This window comes from Anolis sagrei, chromosome Y (assembly GCF_037176765.1).
Source record: "Anolis sagrei isolate rAnoSag1 chromosome Y, rAnoSag1.mat, whole genome shotgun sequence".
Classification (NCBI taxonomy): domain Eukaryota; kingdom Metazoa; phylum Chordata; class Lepidosauria; order Squamata; family Dactyloidae; genus Anolis; species Anolis sagrei.
The window spans coordinates 63615529-63639455 of NC_090035.1; the positions used below are offsets into that span (position 1 = coordinate 63615529).

General features: G+C 44.5%; 1 protein-coding gene across 1 annotated transcript in view; it reads right to left on the reverse strand.

Annotated features, from left to right (window-relative positions):
- Positions 1–23259, reverse strand: part of LOC132780223 (FXYD domain-containing ion transport regulator 7) — a 38203-nt gene extending 14944 nt beyond the window's left edge. The window contains exon 1 of the mRNA XM_067462209.1: positions 23077–23259. Within this exon, the coding sequence (XP_067318310.1) occupies positions 23077–23104 (28 nt within the window). The 5' untranslated portion in view covers positions 23105–23259. The remainder of the gene's footprint in view (positions 1–23076) is intronic.
- Positions 23260–23927: the final 668 nt, after the last annotated feature.

Consider the following 23927-nt stretch of genomic DNA (forward strand, 5'->3'; position numbering starts at 1 on the left):
AGTGAGCCCTAGTCAAAGTGGTCCCTGGTCAAAGTGAGCCCTGGTCAAAGTGGGCCCTGGTCAAAGTGGGCCCTGGTCAAAGTGAGCCCTGGTCAAAGTGAGCCCTAGTCAAAGTGGTCCCTGGTCAAAGTGAGCCCTGGTCAAAGTGAGCCCTGGTCAAAGTGGGCACTGGTCAAAGTGGGCCCTGGTCAAAGTGGGCCCTTGTCAAAGTGAGCCCTGGTTAAAGTGGGCCCTTGTCAAAGTGAGCCCTGGTCATAGTGGTCCCTGGTCAAAGTGAGCCCTAGTCAAAGTGGTCCCTGGTCAAAGTGAGCCCTGGTCAAAGTGGGCCCTGGTCAAAGTGTGCCCTTGTCATAGTGGTCCCTGGTCAAAGTGGTCCCTGGTCAAAGTGAGCCCTGGTCAAAGTGGGCCCTGGTCAAAGTGGGCCCTGGTCAAAGTGGGCCCTGGTCAAAGTGGGCCCTTGTCAAAGTGAGCCCTGGTTAAAGTGGGCCCTTGTCAAAGTGAGCCCTGGTCATAGTGGTCCCTGGTCAAAGTGGTCCCTGGTCAAAGTGGTCCCTGGTCAAAGTGGTCCCTGGTCAAAGTGGGCCCTGGTCAAAGTGAGCCCTGGTCAAAGTGGTCCCTGGTCAAAGTGAGCCCTGGTCAAAGTGGGCCCTGGTCAAAGTGGGCCCTGGTCAAAGTGAGCCCTGGTCAAAGTGGGCCCTGGTCAAAGTGGGCACTGGTCAAAGTGGGCCCTGGTCAAAGTGGGCCCTGGTCAAAGTGAGCCCTGGTCAAATTGGGACCTGGTCAAAGTGAGCCCTGGTCAAAGTGGGCCCTTGTCAACTTGGGCCCTGGTCAAGTGGGCCTTGGTCAAGTGGGCTCTAATCAAAAACAGTTTGGAAACCACTGCTCTAGAAACAGTGCCCTCTTGGTTTCCATCCCATCCAAGTTTCCCCATCCTTTCATAGAATCATAGAATTGAAAGAGACCTCGTGGGCCATCGTGTCCAACCCCCTCCCATTGGAACAAAATGGGAGGCCTCCATATTTCCCCTTGAAAGTTCTTCAATAACAATACAAAAGGAAGAATAGTTGTAGCTGCAATTTCCAGAGTGTATGTAAAGTGCTGCTTCTCTTTGGAATATTATTTGGGCAAAAGAGGGAGTTTAAAAAACCCACTGCACCTGAAGTTTGCACTTATGCATAAGCTACAGCCTGCTTGACTTTCTTTCTGTTTCTGCTTCCCTCTCTGGTTCGTCTAATGAATTGGCCATCCTCCTACTAAGACCTCAGCTAGTTCTAGTATTTGGGACCCATATCTCAATTCTATTTCTGCTTTGTCGGAATACATTATGAGCTGCCCCCACCCACCAAACGGTGAATCCTTCCTTCCTTCCGCAACACATCTATCTGCAGCATCTAAGTAGGGAGAGGCCTCCCAAGTGCCTGATGCAAGATTGAGGGCGGTAGCTGCGGCGGCGCAGGGACTGCGGAGGAATAATGCAAACTCCAATGCAGGGGATGGTGGGGTTGCCATGGAGACAGGACACTGCATTGTGGAAAGCGCAGCAGTGTTTTAATCTGCTGCCAGGGCTCAGAAAAGGCAGTTGAGGAGACAGGATGCTCAGGGACGCACAATGCTGGCTCCGAGCCAACCATCCAAAAGGAACGTTTCCGAACCTTGGGTGCAGGCTCCTTTGGGTACCCACTGCTGTAAATTTCCCTCCATTTCACACCAATTACTTCCCTTGTCATACTGAACAACAGTACACACACACACACGCCGCATGCGTATCCTCAAATCCACTCTGTGCCCTCAAATGCCCCTCTACTATTCTTTCCGTTTCATTTTCTTTATTATCTGAGTAGTGGCCTCTCTAGGAATCAGCATAGCGGGTGTGGAGCTTGGTGAGGTGGACCGGTATGGACCAAGGTCTCCCATCACTGAATCTGTAGGTTTCCCGGAAATATTTGGAAGTGAGCCAGGGAAACACCCTGCAGACGGATAGCAAGTGCCGGAGACCGGGACAGCCGCAGAGATTGAGAGAATGATAAAAAGGAGTGTCGTTTCCCAGAGCTGCGCATTAAACCGAGAAATATTATCTTCCCCGCTTCCCACGAAGCTGGCCACGGAAGCCCAATGCTACTCCCCTGCCCCCTCCTGCCTCCATAAACACAAGGCTGTATTACATTGCCACAGTCTCTCAGTATGCTCAGCGTCTCTGAAAAAAAGCTGACTCTCTGCAGTGATGTATGGGCTTCCAACTCAAGTTCAAGAACTGACCCTATTTTGAATATGGGGTGTGGGTATCGGCTGGGGAGCCACGGCAGTGAGGATGGGCTTCAGGCCAGTCCCTGAGAAGTCCTTGAAGCATTTCTGTGGCTGAGACACACTGACTGGGCAGACGCCCAGGTCGATGCAGGGTAGTGGTTAATGGTTGCGTGCACGTACGAATGCACCTCTTGAATCTGTAAAAAGATTTAAGGCAGTAACGCTTCAGAGAAAGTGGCCTAGATACGCAGAGGCGGCCCTAGGTAATTTTCAACGGTAAGCAAACAGTATTTTGCCCCCCCCCCCCCCACCACCAATCACTGATATATATTTTCTGTTCGTCGTGGCAGTTTTGTGTGCCATATTTGGTTCAATTCCATCATTGGTGGAGTTCAGAATGCTCTTTGATTTTAGGTGAACTATACATCCCAGGAACTACAACTCGCATATATCAAGGTCTATTTTCCCCCAAGAGCGCCTCAAGAGCGCCCCTGGGCAAAATCAACTATACTGCAAATGCTTACTTTGCATAATGGGTTGAGCCACCCCTGTAGATACGTACATCAGGCTTCCCTGGTGCATTGGCCTTGAGGAGGGATTTATTCTGAGTTAGCCAGCAGTGTTTTGCCACAAAACCATTTTCAGAATGCCAAAATCTAGTCCTAGGTGAGAAGCATGCTGACCTCCACATGTTACCAGACTGCAATTCTCAGCATTCTTCACAAATGGCATGAGCCTAACAACATAATGAAACTTTATTATTTATTTATTTATTTATTTATTTATTTACAACATTTCTACCCCACCCTTCCCAACCCCTGAGGGGGGACTCAGAGCAGCTAACAATGGCAGCCATTTGATGCCGCAATATCACAGTATAAAAAGATAAAAACCATAAATACACAGAAGATTAAAAACAATAACATTACTTATACAGTCATATAGCCATTTCCATTATCATAACAATCATGTGGTGCAGTTCAATGTCCAAAGTGCCGTTGTGCCTGCTAGCCAAAAGCCTGGTTCCAAAACCACAATTTCAGTTTTTTCCTAAAAGAAAGGTGGGAGGATGCTGATCTAATCTCACTGGGGAGAGAATTCCACAAGCGGGGAGTCACCACCGAGAAGGTCCTGTCCCTAGTCCCCACCAGATGCGTTTGAAAGGCCGATGGGACCGAGAGCAGGGCCTCCCCGGTGGATCTTAAAGTACGAGGCAGAACATAGAGGGAGATACGTTCGGACAAGTAACTTTAAAGGATCCCCAGCCCATTACTAGAACAAAGAATTTAAGGAAGTCAGGCGAGTAGAGAGACAGCAAGGGAAAGCATCTTTCTCCATCTTCTGAGATGGCCAGCCATCCTACATCCTTTCTGTGCCTTTCCCCATCTTCTCCTGTTTCCTCTAGACCAGTGGTTCTCAACCTGTGGGTCCCCAGGTGTTTTGGCCTACAACTCCCAGAAATCCCAGCCATTTACCAGCTGTTAGGATTTCTGGGAGTTGAAGGCCAAAAACATCTGGAGATCCACAGGTTGAGAACCATTGCTCTAGATCAGTGGTTCTCAACCTGGGGTCCCCAGATGTTTTTGGCCTTCAACTCCCAGAAATCCTAACAGCTGGTAAACTGGCTGGGATTTCTGGGAGTTGTAGGCCAAAAACATCTGGGGACCCCAGGTTGAGAACCACTACTCTAGATTGTCTTTGGGCTCTGTTTCCATGCACTTAGGAAACAGCGCCACAGAATTCCACCAGAAGTGCCGTTATGTCATGTGATGGCTTCTGTGAAACTCCTGTGGGTATCCGTTTCCGAAACTTGAAGATTGTCTGATGAAGTCCTAAGTATGAAGAGAACGTCTTCTTCACATCTGGGACTAATCACAGTAAGCAACCATTGATGTACATCTAAATTAGGCTTTTGTTGCCCTCCAAATTGATTAGACAGCACCTACCATAATCCCTTGTCAGCAAAACCATTGGGTATGGTGGAAGCTGAAGTTCAACTCGAAAAGAGATCGGTGTTTTCCAGGTCAGAAGGTCCAATACTGGCTGCTCTAAAACTACCACTGTATAACAAATGGTTTCCTCTAGAGTTCTGGGGTGCTAAAGCTTTCTGAGGATGTTCACAATAGCTTGCTATCCCTTCAAAATGAATTACTTTTCAGGATTCTCTGGTTGTAAAGGTTAAGGTAAAGGTTTTCCCCTGACATTAAGTCCAGTCGTGTCCGACTCTGAGGTGTGGTGCTCATCTCCATTTCTAAGACGAAGAGCCGGCGTTGTCCATAGACACCTCCAAGGTCATGTGGCCAGCATGACTGCATGGAGCACCGTTACCTTCCCACCAGAACGGTACCTATTGATCTACTCACATTTGCATGTTTTTGAACTGCTAGGTTGGCAGAAGCTGGGACTGACAGTGGAAGCTCACGCCGTTGGTAGCGATGACACTTAAGTCATATTGAAACTGGCTTAGCTTTGTAATCCATATTTAAATCTGGCCTGTCTTTAAACATTAATTATATAAATGGTTTCAAAAAGCAAATAGTTGAATTTGAACTTCACAAAAAATAACTTTGTATTTTAATCGAAAAATGTTATTAAACTTCAAAAATAGTAATATAACTCTGTGATTGCTAAACGTCTTCCCCTTGGAGGTCTGACTGGTCCAGATACTGGTTTGACAAGAGTATCAAAAGCTTGGGTTTTCTTTTATGTTAGGAGGGACTTGAGAAACTGCAAGTCGCTTCTGGTGTGAGAAAATTGGCTCTCTGCAAGGATGTTGCCCAGGGACTCCCGGATGTTTGATGTTTTACCATCCTTGTGGGAGGCTTCTCTGGTGTCCCCAGATAGGGAGCTGGAGCTGACAGAGGGAGCTCAACCCGCTCTCCCCAGATTTGAACCGCTGACCTGTCAGTCAGCAGTCCTGCTGGCACAAGGGTTTGACTCATTGGGCCAGCAGGGGCTCAAAGCTTAGCTTATTTTAATGTTTTTGAAGACTCTTAATTTCCATTTTTTAAAGGAATTTTATTGTAAGTTTCCCAGAGGTAAAATGTGGGATATAAATATTTCAATAGAACAAACATTCATCCCTTCATTATTAATCTGCACATCGCTTTAAACTTGTGAGCAAATAGGAAAAAGTTCAAGTAGAGGAACATGGCATAGACACATAATAGATAGTTATCACTGACTGGTTCCAGAAATCAGCTATGAAACTAATGAATTATCCCTTCCAGTGAGGTAAAGGTAAAGGTTTTTCCCTGACATTAAGTCCAGTTGTGTTCAACTCTGGGGGTTGGTGCTCATCTCCATTTCTAAACCAAAGAGCCAACGTTGTCCTTAGACACTCCACTTCCTGGAGTGTTGTTACCTTCTCACTGGAGAGGTAGCTTTTGATCTACTCACATTCACATGTTTTCGAACTGCTAGGTTGGCAAAAGCTGGGGCTAACAGTGGGAGTTCACGCTGCTCCCCGGATTCGAACCTGCAACCTTCCAGTCAGCAAGTTCAGCAGCTCTATGTTGATGGATAACTTTTAAAAGTGTTGGACTCCTAACTCCAATACAGCCATTGGCAATTTTTTGGGGATTTGCAGTCCAACAACAGAGGAATGCCACACATTCTCTATACTTGGCTTATGATGACACAGGCTTTTTGTTTACATAGAACTATTCAGCTATTCAGGATGATTACCATTATACAACAGCTTATCTGCTTGGTCTAGTGGACACCTCTGTTTGTCAAAATAATTTCAGAAACTCACTGAGGCTTATACATTATTCCACACTGAGCACAAAGAGCAGATAACTCTCACGAATATGTAGACTTGCAGCAGCCCACTACCCTTCGCTGTCTGTAAAAAACAACAACAGAAATGTCAGTGGTGGCCTTGTTAGTGTCACAAGGACAGTCATAATGTTCACTTGGCTGCTAAGTCTTGGCACAAATGCTTAAACTATCCCACTCTGAGATGGTGCTTTCTCGATGTTTCCATCAGCCTCAACCAGATTGGGCAACCATTGAGGAAACATGTCACCAAGAAACATCTAAATGACAATAGGCTGGGGAAAGCTGACCTGAAATCTCCTTCAACCACAAAAAAAAGGGGGGGGGAGAGAGAACATTAAAATAAAAAAAAACATTCCAGTTAACATCTTCAATAGAAATTTCAATGGGAGTAGCAAAAGTAAAGCCCCTTGAGCCAATATATGCCTATGGAGAAGTATCATTGAGCTCAGTGTTGCAATTGGCCAAAATATCCCAAGAACACCAAATCCTGTCTGGTTTCGGAAGTTAAAGGTAAAGGTTTCCCTTTAACATTAAGTCTAGTTGTGTCCAACTCTGGGGAAGGGGGGTGCTCATCTCCATTTCTAAGCTGAAGAGCCAGCATTGTCCATAGACACCTCCAAGGTCATGTGGCCAGCATGATTGCATGGAACACTGTTATCTTCCCACCAAAGTGGTACCTATTGATCTACTCACATTTGCATGTTTTCAAGTGCTAGGTTGGCAGAAGTTTGGGGCTAACAGCAGGAGCTCACCCTGCTCCCTGGATTTGAACCGCCAACCTTCCAGTCAGCAAGTTCAACAGCTCAGCGCTTTAACCCACTGCACCACTGGGGGCAGTTAAGCCGGGTCAATTATGGTTAGCTCTTGAGTAGGACACCATCAATGAATTCCATGTAATGTAGGCTATATTTCAGAGGAAGAAACTAACAAAACCACCTCTTAGTAGTCTGTCTAGAAAATCCTATGAAATGTATGGGGTCACCATAAGACAATGGGCATCTTGAAGGTGTATGAATGGCACACACTGTGTCTACATTAATTTAACTTGAATCCTAAACTGAATGTTTCATGTTCTAAACAACCCACAAGAGAATTTTCCTTTGAGATTAGTGTTCATGTTTACATTCGCACAAGATTAATTTTCTATCAATTTACTATTGCAAATGCACAAGGGCAAATGTATGCTTTCATAGCTCGGCAGACTACCCAACCTTAGAGGGTTTGTGGGCAGCAGTTGGGCATCAAAATCTGAGTCTTAGGGCTAAAAACCTTGGCCTCAGAGCAGACAGGTAGAAATGGCCTCCCAAACAGCTACAGATGAAATGGAGTTAGCCCCTGGGCTGCTGCTACTCCCCATATCATCCTCTCCTCCTCCTTATTTTGGAGAGGCAAGTGGTTAAGGACTGGCATATTTACAATGCAAGGGGCAAGTGGTTAGAGATTGGCATGTTTACAACACATTCATTTTAATTTTCACTACAAAAATATATTTGTCCTCTTAAAAAATAAATTCATGCTGTAGTAAAGTAAAGGTAATGGTTTCCCCTGACATTAACTCTAGTCATGTCCGATTCTGGGGGGTGGTGCTCATCTCAATTTCTAGGCCGAAGAACCGGCATTGCCCATAGACACCTCCAAGGTCATGTGGCCAGCATGACTGCATGTAGCACAGTTACCTTCCTGCTGAAGCAGTACCTATTGATCTACTCACATGAATATGTTTTCGAACTACTAGGTTAGCAGGAGCTGGGGCTAACAGTGTGTGCTCACCCCACTCCCCGGATTTGAACTGCCGACCTTTTGGTCAGCAAGTTCAGCAGTGCAGTGTTTTAAGCCACTGTGCCACAAGGGGCCCCAAAATTCATGCTGCACCCCACCATAAAATAACCACAAATGCAAACTTCATTCCCATGGTCATGACCAAGCTACAGTAGAGTCTCGCTTATCCAACCTTCGCTCATCCAACGTTCTGTATTATCCAGCGCAGTCTGCCTTCAACCTGGATCCACATTACTGTGTATTTAACTGCTTTTTCTGTTGATTTGTTGTAAAATATGATGTTTTGGTGTTTAATTTGCAAAATCATTATGTAATTTGATGTTTAATAGACTTTTCCTTGATCCCTCCTTATTATCCAACATTTTCACTTATCCAATGTTCTGCTGACTTGTTTATGTTGGATAAGTGAGACTCTATTGTATAAATAGAGTTTAAAATGCAAAATTGCATATGTTCAATCAGGGGTTGAAATCCCTGTCTCCAACATGTCATCTTACCTGCAATTTGAACCCATTGTAAAGCAAGGGAAGTGGTTACAGGGAAGATAAGAAAAAGTGTGTGTCACAGTATAACAACTACTCCTGGCTGCGGTCCAAAATAGATGTTTTGGACTTCACCTTTCAGTAGCTGCAGCTAGCAGGAGCAATGATAAGGGATTATGGGAGTCGTTGTCCAAACCACATCTGCAGAACCAAAAGTTCCCCCACCCTGTTTAAAATTTACCAATCTGTACCATTTTGTTATGTTGCTGTTGTTGTTGTTGTATTTATTATGTTGATTTGTATCCCATTTTCCTCTTAATGAAGGAGACTCAAAGAGGCCATCTTTGTACAAGCCCTTCAAAAATTCTAGGTAGCCCCAGAGTGGAAAGGTACCAAACCATGGTATTTAAACATCTTGTCCTTATCAGGGTGCGATAGTGCCACTCAAAATGGAAAAAACAGCAACCTTCACCTAGTTAGGTGTGCATGAAGAATGGGGGGGGGGGGGACACACAAATGGAGAAAGACAGTTCTTCTATACTTATAGTGAAGGCTGTGGTGTGTTGGTCCCAGGTTCTTTGTTTATTTATTATTTACAGTATTTATATTCTGCCCTTCTCATCCCGCAGGGAACTGAGGGCGAATTACAATGCACATATACATGGCAAACATTCAATGCCATTAGACATACAACATATATAGACAGACACAGAGGCAATTTAACATTCCAGCTTTCCAGCTTCATGAGGGTATGCTCGATTCCAGCCACAGGGGTTACTGCCGCTTCACCATCCACTTGTGACACCGAGTCCTTGATGGACTACTTCCTCATTCTTATGCATGCTGCTGGAAGGTTTTATGGGTCATAAATTAGTTAAATTAGCCTCCCCACATAAAGCGGTTACATAAATGTACTACTGTGACGCAACTGGCTGGGAGTCAGCTACATTAAGTTCAATACTGACCGAAAAGTCATGAGTTCGAAACCAGCCCGGGTTGGAGGGAGCTTCTGACAAATTTGAGTAGCTTGCTGTCAACCTTTGCAGCCTGAAAGACAGTTGAATCTCTCAAGTAGGAAATTTAGGTACTATTTATGTGGGGAGGCTAATTTACGACACCATTAAAAATCTCCAGCAAGCATGCAAAGAATGAGGAAGTACTTCATCAGCATCACAAATGGACGGTGAAGAGACAGCTCCCCTGGTGGCTAGAATACCCTCACGAAAAGCTGGAATGTTAAATAGCCTCTGTGTGTCTGTCTATATTTGTTGTGTGTCTATGGCATTGAATGTTTGCCATGTATATGTACATTGTAATCTGCCCTGAGTCCTCTGTGGGGTGAGAAGGGCGGAATATAAATACCGTAACTAAATAAATAATTAATAAACTGTCCTTTGGGCTGCATAGGTCAACAGCAAGCTAGACTATTAATGGTTGGGAGCTTATTTCGACCCAAGCTGGCTTTGAACTCATGACCTCTTGGTCAGTAGTGATTTAATGCAGCTGGCTACTAACTAGCTGCCCCACAGCCCAGTCCTTTTCTGGGGACTAATTCATTTGTTACAATTTTATGTGTCCATAAAAGAAGGATGAATGGAATAAACATCTGCATGAAAGAAGTGTCCATTAGTGGTTCATCCCTTGCTACAGGGTCCAAACACTGTGATTTGTCACTGCATAATATGAAAAGTTAGAGGCTGCATAACTGTGTGGCTGAAATCAGTGCATGTAGCTAGGAATAACCTTGCATGACTCCCTCTTCCCCAGCCTGCGTGCAAGGAAGCACATTACCTTGGCCTGGGCATAGGGCTATGTGAGCATGCGGAGGAAGGGGAGGGCTACAGACAAAAGACCGCATGCATGCTTGCACGTGCACCCAAGAGCCAACACTACACCTTCCCAATTGCACAGATGCACACTTTGCGTAGTATGGATATAAGCCACCAGCTGTTCATAAAGTCCCCTGTGAGCACAGTTAATTCATCAGCGTATCCTAGAACCAGATGCCCATTCTATAGGGAAAGACGGTCACATGCCATTCATACGGCACTTGTACAGGCAACACACACAGGCAAACACATTTTTGATGTGCGTAAGTTTGCCTCTTTGCATCTTCCCACACACTTCACAAATCAAATTGTGCCTACACACCTTGATGAGTGTGCCATTGATGAAACAGCAGGTACTTGGTAATTGTGTGAGGGAAGTTTACAACTAGAGTGGGGATCTTTGAGCCCTATAGATGTTTTGGATGTTAATTCCAGTAAGCCACAGGCAGCATCACCAATTACAAAGGAAGGTAGACGCTGTAATCCCACGCACTTGGAAGGCCCACATTTCTTCAACTCTGGCTGCCAAGACTCTTGCCAGACATTTTCACAGTCTAAATGCAAAACACATCTCAATTGTTTTCATATAAATGCCCTGCTGAAGTGTTTGGCCCCATCTACACTGACCATTTAATGTAGTTTCAAACTGATATTGAAAAAAGTGGTTTCACTGTGTAGATGATTACATATAATTCTGGGAACAGTATTTGATTTGTGAACAGGAAAAGGGTTGCATTAATCAATAGCAAAAAAGGAACTTGCATGAATATAAAACAAACACACACACACACACACACACACACACACACAAATCATAGAGTTGGAAGAGACCTTGGGCCAGAGGTTTAGCATAGCTGGTAAATCATCAGCAATTATAAGATCTATCAACCAAATGGTTGCAAGTTTGAAGCCCTGAGTTGGCGTGAGCTGCCAACTGTCAGCCTAGCTTATTGTTTACCTAAGCAATTCAAAAACAGCTTTAGCTGTGATTAGAGAAATTGGGTACTGCTAAAAGTGGGCGGGGGGAGGTGTTTTACGATGCCATAAAGAACGAAGATCAGAAAATGCTAGGCAATCAAAAGGAAGGAGCTCTTCATCATAGAGGATAGAGCAACAACACCCCCTGGACTTGAGCCCAACCTTCCATGGCACCAAAAACAACTGAAACAAACCACCTCCTTCTGTTCTCTCTGTCTGTGTATTGTCTATACAAAGCGGCATTGAATGTTTGCCGGGTATATGTACTGTGATCTGCCCTGAGTCCCCTAAGGGGTGAGAAGGGTGGAATATAAATAAAGTGTTGTTGTTGTTGTTGTTGTGGACCATCCAGTCCAATCCCCTGCAAAGAAGCAGGAAAATCGCATTCAAAGCACCCCCGACAGATGGCCATCCAGCCTCTGTTTAAAAGCCTCCAAAGAAGGAGCCTCCACCAAACTCCGGGGCAGAGAGTTCCACTGCTGAAGAGCTCTCACACTTAGGAAGTTCTTCCTAATGTTCAGGTGGAACCTGCTTTCCTGTAGTTTGAAGCCATTGTTCCACGTCCTAGTCTCCAGGGCAGCGGAAAACAAGCCTATTCCCTCCTCCCTATGACTTGCCCTCACACATATTTATACATGTTCATCATCATGTCTCCCCTCAGCCTTCTCTTCCTCAGGCTAAATATGCCCAGATCTTTAAGCCACTCCTCATAGGGCTTGTTCTCCAGACCCTTGAGCATTTCAGTCACCCTCCTCTGGACATATTCCAGCTTGTCAACATCTCTCTTCAATTGTGGTACCCACAATTGTACACAGTGTGATTCCAGGTGTGGTCTGACCAAGCTAGAATAGAGAGGTAGCATGACTACACTGGATCTAGACACTGAACTCCTATTTATGCAGGCCAAAACCCCATTGGCTTTTTTAGGTGCCACATGACATTGTTGAGGAGCCCCCGGTTGCACAGTGGGTTAAAGCGCTGAGCTGCTGAGCTTGTGGACCAAAAGGTTGCAGGTTCGAATCCAGGGAGCAGCATGAGCTTCCGCTGTCAGCCCCAGCTTTTGCCAACTTAGCAGTTCGAAAACACGCAAATGGGAGTAGATCAATAACTACCGCTTCGGCGGGAAGGTGACGGCACTCCATGCAGTCATTCTGGCCACATGACCTTGGAGGTGTCTATGGACAATGCCGGCTCTTTGGTTTAGAAATGGAGATGAGCACCACACCCCAGAGTCGGACACAACTGGACTTCATGTCAGGGGAAAACCTTTACCTAACCTTTATGACATTGTTGGCTCATGTTTAACTTCTTGTCCATGATCTTTTTCACATGTACTGCTATCGAGCCAGGTGTCCCCCATTGTGTAGTTTTGCATTTCATTTTTTTCTGCTAAGTGGAGTATCTTGCATTTGTCTCTGTTGAACTTTATTTTGTTAGTTTTGGCAATTCATCACTCTAATCTGTGAAGACCGTTTTGAATTTGGGTCCTGTCTTCTGGAGTACTAGTTTTCCCTCCCAATTTGGTGTCATCTGCAAACTTGATGAACTTTATTAAGTCATTAATAAAGATATCGAACAGAACCGGGCCCAGGACCGAACCCTGCCGCACTCCACTCATCACTACTTTCCAGGATGAAGAGGAAGCATTGGTGAGCACCCTCTGGGTTCGTTTGCTTAACCAATTACAGTGATAGTGATAGAGGGAACCTACTCCCCTCCCTTAGAAGGCTATTTGAAGAGCTGTGATCTTAAAGCGAGAGAACTGAGGAGTGGAATTTGTAGATGTTGTAAAGCTAGGAGTGCTGAATATGTAGTTTGCTGGATGCTAAGTTGCTGGATTCCATAAACTCTCACCAGCATTGCAAGTGTTGACAAATGTCAGGAGCCTTTTTCCAGTAATTACCTAGTTTTACTGACCTCATATTACATTTCTCACCAAAACAACTAACCACCACTCATAATATGAGTTGTGCTGCCCAAAATCAAGGAAACCTAATTAGATTCTGATCATGTGGAAAAGCCATATGGGAATATTTTCTATCCGTGCACAGTGCTTTTTCTCTAACAAATATTTGCCACAACATAGAGTATAGCATAGTGGCATAGTAAAGGTAAAGGTTTCCCCTTGACTTTAAGTCGCAGCTTGGGTGTGATCCTGGACTCATCGCTGAGCCTGGAACCCCAGGTTTCGGCGGTGACCAGGGGAGCATTTGCAGAGCTAAAACTTGTGCGCCAGCTGCGCCCGTACCTTGGCAAGTCTGACTTGGCCACGGTAGTCCACGCTCTGGTTACATCCCATTTAGACTACTGCAACGCTCTCTACATGGAGTTGCCTTTGAAGACGGCTCGGAAGCTTCAACTAGTCCAACGCTCGGCAGCCATGATTCTAACAGGAGCAGAGCGCAGGGAGCATATAACCCCTCTGTTGCGCCAACTCCACTGGCTATCAATTTGCTACCAGGCTCAATTCAAAGTGCTGGCATTGGCCTTTAAAGCCCTAAATGGTTCCGGCCCAAGCTACCTATCTGACCGCATCTCTGCCTATGAACCCACTAGGACTTTGAGATCTTCCGGGGAGGCCCTGCTCTCGATCCCGCCTGCCTCACAGGCACGGCTGGTGGGGACAAGAGATAGGGCCTTCTCGGTGGTGGCCCCGCGGCTGTGGAACGCCCTTCCCACAGACATTAGACTAGCTCCATCATTAATGGTATTCCGCAAGAAGTGAAAATCTGGTTGTTTGAGCAGGCATTTGAATACTCAGTGCAATGAATGTAATGAACATAGGAATGGAACAATGGATGACGGATCTAGATCATGTTTTTAGTGATGAGATGCTAGTGAATGGCTATAAGTGTTAATTGTATATTGTTGTTAATTGTATACCTTTCTATAATATGTTATGATGTTTAACTGTTTTTTATACTGTGTGATGGTAGCATTGAATTTTTGCTGTTCTTGTTGTTAACCGCTGTGAGTCGCCTAAGGGCTGAGAACAGCGGTATACAAATAAAGTAAATAAATAAGTCCTGTTATGTCCAACTCTGGAGGTGATGCTCATCTCCATTTCTAAGCCAAAGCCAGCATTGTCCATAGATGGCTCCAAGGTCATGTGGCCAGCATGACTGCATGGAGCACTGTTACGTTCCCATGAAGGAGTACCTATTGATCTACTCACATCTGGATGTTTTTGAACTGCTAGGCTAGAAGAAGCTGGGACTAACAACGGGAGTTCACCCTGCTTCCCAGATTCAAACCACTGACCTCCCCGTCAGCAAGTTCAGCAGCTCAGCAGTTCAAACTGCTGCACCACCAGGGGCTCCATAGTGGCATAGAACATTCAATATAATATGGAAGCATGTAAGGACTCTACCACCCCTATTGGTAAATGCCACCCTATTTTTTGAATTTATAACTTTTACATGAGTTGAAAAGACCCTCCAGGACAGCACTGAGTCAAAATGCTTCCAAGTGTCTGAAAACTATTCTACTTTTTGCAAAAAAATATAGCCAATTTCGATTAGTTTGCTCTCACTTCCTCCTAAAATGGCCATCTTTCATCTGAAAAGTGAAGACAAAAGTGATGGAACATCACTTCCACTTGCCACAAGCATATATTTGCAAACACAAGGGGTGGAGGGAGAAAAATGGCACCAGCCTGGACACAATTGTTCAGTTCTGCTGCATAGTGTTGCTTGCTACACGTAGCATCCTAACTCCCCAAGGCATATAGAAAAGGATCAAGGAAATATTTGCCCCTCCTAAACCCATTCCTAACTCCAGACACCATCACTGCTACACACATTCATATGGATAAGAGCTCAGATTTAATTCTTCCATAAACACCCACTTATTACAACACATACATTCTGGAGAAAATGTCATTCAAACACATATACATACAAATAACAGATGGTAGGGCATACACAGGCATATCAAATATACACAACCTGAAATAATTCTTGTGCCACACACTGACAACACAAGCTCCATTTAGTTCCCTCAAACTTACATGCTAACACATACCCAGGCTTTAATACACATCAAAGACACCAAAGCAAGATGCCACCTCAAAATTACTGGGATAACATGAATAATTGAATGAGGAAAGTGAGATGGCAATTATGTGTGCATCTGCACTGCAGAATTAATGCAGTTTGACACCACTTTAACTGTCATAGCTCAATGCCGTGCAATAATGGAAGTTGTAGTTTTACAAGGTCTTTATCATTCTTTGCCAAAGAATGCTGGTTTCTCTCCAAACTACACGTTCTAGGGTTCCATAGCATTGAACCATGTGGTGTCAAACTGCATTAATTCTACAACGTAGATGTACCTTAAAGATACAGATCCATTCATATATCATGCCAAACTATGTTTCAGTTTCCAGTAGGCCAACTTGGGGTCCTTCCACACAGCCCTATATCTCAGATTATCAAGGCAGGAAACCTCACGATATCTGCTTTAAACTGGGTTATCTGAGTCCACACTCAGATAATGTGGGATTTTCTGCCTTGATATTCCGGGATATAGGGCTGTGTGGAAGGGCCCCTGGGTTCAGAGCTGATTGTCTTTGTTCTTGGCCCAGAATTTGCATCTTCCAAGACAAGTGGCCTTTGGAAGTAGAACAATAGCTATACCCAATAAGCAATCACTTCAGCCGTTATACATACATAGTTGGCACAAACCATGGTTACTTTGAATCATGGCTTCAGGTTCACAGTTTGGTGAGGCAGCAAAGCTCTCTGGCTGAGAATTCCAAGAGCCTCTTCCTAGGTTGCAATTCCCAGACTTCCACAGGATGTTACCTTCTCAGTTGAGGTTGAACAATAGTACTATAACTGCATAGTGTGTCTGAGCCCATGGTCTCAATTCAAATGACTTGTAGGCTACAGACATGGTTTGTCAAGATGCTTCAACTAAGTTGGGCATTTGGAGAGACCACATGTTCTGGTTTCAAACACTGGTGTCTCCAGTTAAAAAGAACACGTAACAAGTATCGGGACTTAACCTACCCTGGAAAGCTCCTGGGGGTCAGAAAAGGCAGTAGTTGATGAACAGATAACGGTGTGCACACAGATGTTCACACATGTGAATTAGTATAGTGATTAGAGTGTTGAGGCCATGTCTATACTGCCATATAATGCAGTTTGAAACTGCATTATATGGTCAGTGTAGACTTATATAGTGCAGTTTATATGAGTTTACACCAGGCATGGGCAAACTTTGCCCCGCCAGATGTTTTGGATTTCAACTCCCACAATTCTGGCTGTTAGGAATTCTGGAAGTTGAAGGTCAAAATACTTGGGGGGCTGAAGTTTGTCCATGCCTGGTTTACACTGACCATACAATGAAGTTCCAAACTATATCATATATTGCAGTGCAAATAGGGCGCTGGACTAGCAACAGCCAGTGGCTTCTTTGTCATTGAATCTACTCTGGACTTTAGTCTGAAGTTGAAAAGAGCAACCCAAGATCCTTAACTTATTTGATACTTGGGCCGCATCTACACTGACCTTTTAATACAGTTTTGAAGACAGTAGTGTTGCTGTGTGGGCAAATCTTGGAACCAATCTGAGGCCCTATGCACTAAGGGTTTTCTTTCACACACTTTCATGGGAGTTTGTTGTCTACCTGCCACTTCAAACTGCATTAAATGATCATTATGGATGGGGCCAAAGGGAGATCTGTTATTTGCTTTCCAGTTGCCTGTTGGCTTATGGCAGTAGTTCCCAACTTTTTTTGACCAGGGACCACTTTGACCAGGGATGAATTGACCAGGGGCCACTCTCCAACATTAATACCAAAAGGGTTACAAATTGGTTTCTGGTCAAGTTTAGATTCGGTTTGGTTATTTGGGGTGCTGATCCAGAAAATTGCATGGGATGGACCACATCAGCTCTAGTTTCTGATACAGAACATATGCCATGTGCTTGCCCACAAAAAACCATATTTAATAATCTAGAGCTGATGTGGTAGTAATGATCCTTTGTGGGTAGTCAGCCTCTCTCCATCTGACATCCCCATTGCCTCACCACTATAAAAGGGTTTTCTGAGACCAGTCTCTCTGGTTGCCATGTGGTTTCAAAGCAACGGTGTAGTGATGGTGAGGCCGTGAACCATATTTTTGTTCTCGCAGACCACTGGTGGTCCATGAACCACAAGTGGTGGTCTACAGACAACAAGTTGGGAACCACTGGCTTTTGGCAACCTCATGAATTTCATAGGGTCTTTGTAAGCAAGGGGTACTCAAAGACAATTTTGCCAGTTCCTTTCTCTGACACTTCATAGCATTCTACACTTTTGACAGCTCCTTGAAAGTTCAGAAAGAAACCAAGAGCTGATTCAAAGGGTCTCGGACATGGACACCACCAAACTTGGGATGTCCAAGCTCAAGTTCCACCTGATCTTCACTGAGTGACTTAGGCTAGATCTATACTGCCATGTAGGCTAGGTCTACACAGCCAGAAAGATGTGCAATACAAGATGCCTATGAACAAGGGTAAGGGCACTGCAAATAGATACAACTTTCAGCCTGAGTCTAATACAGGATTTTTTTTTTCACGTGTATAGTAGGAAAGTGGGGGAAGGAAGGTAGAATTTGTTCATGCTATTGTTAGTAATTTAGTAATTTAATAGGAGGGTGGTGAGAAGAACAAGTAGGGAATCTTTTAAAAAATTATATTGCATTACATTCAGTTTTTGATCTCTATTACATTAACATTCATTGTTTACACTATTAAAATGTAACGAAAGTCTATGTTTTGTCTACATAAAAGAGGAATCGTATTGTCCTTTAAACATAATAATTGTGTCTTTTTAATGCTGGATCTTTGATTCCAGTTGGTTATCTTCTTTCCTTTTCTGCTTGAAGATTCTTCTTTGTTGTTTCTGTTTGGTTGTTTCTTCTTATTGCCAAATGGTTCTTAGAAAATTATTACTTTTATTATTATGTACCATTATCATATTATATTTTATTATTATTTACTACAATTATATTTGTAATAGAAGAATATTACAAATATACTAAGATTTGCCTTTGTATTGGAAGCGCCCTGTGTTTCTCCAGGGAGAGAGGGCAGGTTAGAAATAAATTATTGTTATTATTATCATCATCATCATTATTATTAGATACAGGACAAGATTAGTACACAGCAAACAAGGCCACTATGCTGGCTTTGGTATTTGATCACAATTAGGACACTTGTGATGTATCGGTGAATAATGCGTGCAGATCTGAGTAGGGTGGCCTTTGTAGCTGACAGATGGTAATTTTGTTAGCGCCAATTGTTTTTAAGTACAGGCCAAGGTCTTTAGGCACTGCACCCAGTGTGCTGATCAACATTGTGACTCCAATTATTATTATTATTATTATTATTATTATTATTATTATTATTTGAAACACAACAAGATGAGCCCACAGCAGACAAGTTAATTCTGCTGACTGTTGTTTCGGATCACACGTCGGACACTTCCCAAGTGTCTAGGACTGTGGGATGTATCAGCGAATAATGCATGCAGATCTCAGTAAGGTGGCCGTCTGCAGCTGTCAGATGGTAATTTTGTCAGTGCCAATTGTGCTTAAGTGCAGGCCAAGGTCTTTAGGCACTGCACCCAGTGTGCCGATCACCACGGGGACCACCTTTACTGGCTTCTGCCAGAGTCTTTGCAGTTCAATCTTTAAATCCTTATATCTTGTCAGCTTTTCCAGTTGTTTCTCTTCTATCTTGCTGTCACCTGGGATTGCAACATCGACAATCCATACTTTGTTTTTTAACACGATCGTGAGGTCAGGAGTATTGTGCTCCAAAATTATTATTATTATTATTATTATTATTATTATTACTACTTAACTACATTAGCCACATTATTTAAAATATATATGAATCAATACTCCAATTCTAATTCACCAAGCTTACATAACATTCTTCTTGATTGTATATTATCAAATAATCCCCCCTTGCAGTTTTATTCATCTGTTTGTAATTGTGCACCTTTTACTGCAGAAGCAATTGGGTCTTTGGACTGTAATAAAGTTTTGCAGACTACACTGCCGTATAATCCTGATTATATGAGCCTACTCTGCCATATAAACCAAAGCAGACGATCTGGATTGTATAGGGCAGAATAGATGGAGCCTAAGTCTACTCACTTTTTCTCAGCCTGCCCTACCTTTACAGTATCAGTTGCCAAAGCAAAATGGGGGGAAAGATATACCAGCTCATTCAAGACTGGGGCATTATGTCATCTACTGAGCTTTCCTCCAAGTAAGCATCTTTCTCTCACACACACACACAGCTTTGCAGCAGAGGAGTCGAAACTCTTGGCATCTTGACCAGGGGGGAAAGGAAAACAGGGCATCCATTGGGATGCTCACAAGTTCCTATCTCAGTGCAGACTGTTCCTGTCCTGCAGAAAGAGGAATCAGCACCCCTTAAAATTCCTTCCAGGAGCCCTATTTTATCGAAACCCCTCTTCTGGCAGCATCTTCTCCCTTCCTGTCAGTCAAAGAGCAGCTGCAGACGCGGAGGAGGATGACTTCAGGCTTGCTAAGGACCGCAGTGAGCTGGGCGACCCGCTGCGTGGCTGCAAAGATACACAGGATGGGAGAAGGGAGGGGGCTGCCCAAGGAGAGAGGGGGCTGCTTAGTATTCAGGCCCATGCCAAAAAAGCTTGCCCTATTGCATTGACTCTTTTAAAAAGAGCCACTTTTCCTAGAGCCCTTGAGCTTGTAGAGACCATCCAGTCCAACCCCACTGCTACCAAAGCACTCACGGCAGATGGCCATCCAGAAGTCAAGACCATCAAGAGAATTGGACTCTCTTTCCAAGTGAGATTTTAAAAATATGATTGTCACCTCTCTGGCCTTTTCCACATCTACACTGCCCTATAACCCAGGATCTGATCCCAGATTAGATGAGTCCTCACTGCCAAATATCCTGGGATAAACAGATAATCAGATCCTGGGATATAGGAGCAGTGTGGAAGGGGCCTGAGAGACACTTTTGCCCCTTTTAAAGAGATGCTTTGACACAGCTGCTTTTGAAACGCATCATCATCAAATTATGGAGAGAGAGTTAAACATGAGCCAACAATGTGATGCAGCAGCTAAAAAAGCCAATGGGATTTTGGCCTGTATCAATAGTATAGTGCCTAGATCTGGGGAAGCCATGCTACCCCTCTATTCTGCCTTGGTCAGACCACATCTGGAATACTGTGTCCAATTCTGTGCACCACAATTCAAGGGAGATGTTGACAAGCGGGAATGTGTCCAAAAGAGGGCGACTAAAAGGATCAAGGGTCTGGAGAACAAGCCCTATGAGGAGGGGCTTAAAGAGCTGGATATGTTTAGCCTGCAGGAGAGAAGGCTGAGAGGAGACATGATGAGGGTCATGTATCAAGATGTGAGGGGAAGTCATAAGGAGGAGGGAGAGGGCTTATTTTCTGCTGCCCTGGAGATTAGGATGCGGAGCAATGGCTTCAAACTATAGGAAAGGAGATTCCACCTGACCATGAGAATTTCCTAACTGTGAGAGCTGTTCAGCAGTGGAACTCTCTGCCCCAGAGTGTGGTGAAGGCTCCTTCTTTAGACACTTCTAAACAGAGGCCGGATGGCTATCTGTTGGGGGTGCTTTGAATGCAATTTTTCTGCTTCTTGGCAGGGGGTTGGACTGGATGGCCCACAAGGTCTCTTCCAACTCTAATTATTTATTTACAGTATTTATATACCGCTTTTCTCACCCCTAGGGAGACTCAAAACTCTATGATTTTATGACTTCATAGGCCATCCGGTTAACCCCATCCTGTGCTATAGGAACACCTCGTCAAAACACTCCCGACAAATGGCCATCCAACAATGAATGTAGAATCTCCACCATACTGGAGTGTGAAAGGTCCTCTTATCCAACTATTAGCTTTGGGAAGGAATGGTTCCTCTGAAGCATAAGAGCTACCAGATAATATGATAAGACTGCTTCAAAAGGCAGTGGACTCTCTTTTTCAACTGAGAAACTTCACTTCTACAAGAGTTGGGATGGTCACTTCCCAGGGCCTTTCCACCCAGCCATATAACCCAGGATATCAAGGGAGAATAACCCACAATATCTGACTTGAACTGGGTTATCTGAGTCCACACTGCCATATATTCCAGTTCAAAGTAGATAATGTGGGATTTTATTCAGCTGTGTAGAAGGGGCCTCAGAGATACTTTGCAGAGATGCTTCTCACCACAAGGTGTATATCCAGTCTGCCAGGCAGGAAGATACAACTACGGTATAGTACGTCCGAAAGAAAGCAACCCAGTCTCTCTTGATAAACCTCCACAGAAGGAGACTCTGCCACACTTCTAGGTAGCAGTCAAGGGAGGTGGGAAGGGGGATCCTTTTAGATCAGCATTTCTCAACCTAGAGGTTGGGACCCCTGGGGGGGGTCATGAGGGGGTGTCAGAAGGGTCCCCAAAGACCATCAGAAAACAAAATATTTTCTCTTGGTCATAGGGTTTCTGTATGGGAGATTTGGCCTAATTCTATCATTGGTGGGGTTCATAAGGCTGTTTGATTGTAGATGAACTATAAATCCCAACAACTACAACTCCCAAATGTCAGGGTCTATTTCCCCCAAACTCCGTGTTCATATTTGGACATATGGAGTATTTGTGCCATGTTTGGTCCAGATCCATCACTGTTTGCGTCTATAGCACTCTCTGGATGTAGGTGAACTACAGCACCCAAACTCAAAGTCAATGCCCATCAAACCCTTCCAGTATTTTCTGTTGGTTTTAGGAGTTCTGTGTGGCAAGTTTGGTTGAATTCCATCATTGATGGGGTTCAGAATGCTCTTTGACTATAGGTGAACTATAAATCTCAACAACTACAACTCCTAAATGCCAAGGTCTGTTTTCCCCAAACCCCACCAGTGTTCACATTTGGGCATATTGAGCATTCGTGCCAAGTTTGGTCCAGATCCATCATGGTTTGCAACCACAGCACTCTCTAGATGTAGGGGAACTACAGCTCCCAAGCTCAAAGTCAATGCCCACCAAACCCTTCCAGTATTTTCTGTTGGTCTTGGGGAGTTCTGTGTGCCAAGTTTGGTCCAATTCCATCGTCAGTGGAGCTCAGATTGCTCTTTGATTGCAGGTGAACTATAAATCCTAGCAACTACAACTCCCAAATGACAATATCAATCCCACCAGTATTCAGATTTGGGCGTATGGAGTATATTTGTGCCAAATTTGGTCCAGTGAACGAAAATACATCCTGCATGTCAAGATATTTACATGACGATTCATAACAGTAGCAAAATTACAGAAGTAGCAAGGAAAATAAAGGTATGGTTGGGGGGGCCACCACAACATGAGGAACGGGTTCACGGCATTAGGAAGGTTGAGGAACACTTGTCTCCTGTGCTATTCTAATAAGATTATTATTATTATTATTATTATGTAATATAATATAATATATTGTATATAATATTTATAGTACTATAATGTAATGCAATACGATACTACTACTACTACTACTAATAATAATAATAATATATTATAATTATATATTTATATTACATGGAAAATTACTAATAATATTACAATATAATGATATGGTACAATATAGTAATATTTAATACTGATATTGTACTGTGCTAATAATATAATATATTGTATGTATTGTATACTTAATATACTTTATTGTATATTTAATATATAATACTGATATTGTACTATGCTAATAATACAATATATTGTGTGTGTATATACCTTACAAGCCTTCGGGGTGAGAAGGGCGGCATATAAATGTCGTAAACAAACAAATAAACAAACACTAAGCTTGTGAGTCCCCTGCTGAGCCTTTGGGCTTCTCCTCGCGTGGGTTGGACTAGATGAGCTCGCGGGACCCCGCCGCCCTCTCTCCCTCCATCCTTGGCTCCACTTCCCCTGGGAATGAATGAAGAGTGGGGGGCCAATAGGGGAGAAGGGGGTGTCTTACCGTCGTGGGTGGTGGCAGGGGTGGCCATGGCGGGGTTAGGGAGGTGGCACTCGGCGGCGGCTCCTCTGCAAGTCCGATCAGCAGCGAATGCGGCAGAAGCCGGCTGGGAGGGAGAAGAAACCAGAGAGGCGCGGGGCTGGCTTTCCCCCCTTCTTCTTCTTCTCCCTCCAGCCTCTCTCTCCCTCTCTCCCCCTCCCACTCCACGTGGGGAAGGAGCGACCAGTGGAAACAGATCCCGGCGGGAGGGGCGGCCAAAGAGAGAGGGAGGCAGCCGCAGACCTTTGACCTGCTCCCTCCAGTTTAGACCCCTTTGGGAAAGAAAGCCCATTGAGCCACTCCGGACACATCTGGAGGAAGGCGCCCTAGGAGTCCTAAGAAGAGCCCACCTAAGGAAAGTTGCAGGTCTGAGGCAGAGCAGCGGGGGGGGGGGGGCATCCCCTTCCTCCTCTGGATTCAACCAGCCCAACTCTTTTAGCACACATAGAATCATAGAGTTGGAAGAGACCTCATGGGCCATCCAGTCCAACCCCCTGCCAAGAAGCAGGAATATTGCATTCAAATCACCCCTGACAGATGGCCATCCAGCCTCTGTTTAAAAGCTTCCAAAGAAGGAGCCTCCACCCAGGGGCGGCTCGTCCATTATGCGAAGTAAGCGGTCGCAGAACACTTTTTTTTGCCAGGGGCGCAGAGGCACCTCTGTAAATGCCCCTCGACCGCCACTTGAGGAGCGCCCCCTCAGCTCACAACAGCCCTAGCAGTCCGGGGGGAGCCTCGGCTTTCTTGCCTTGCTGCCAGGCAATCCTCTTCCCAAAGGGGCCAGGCCCTTGAGCCTCGCCTAGCCCCTCTCGTTC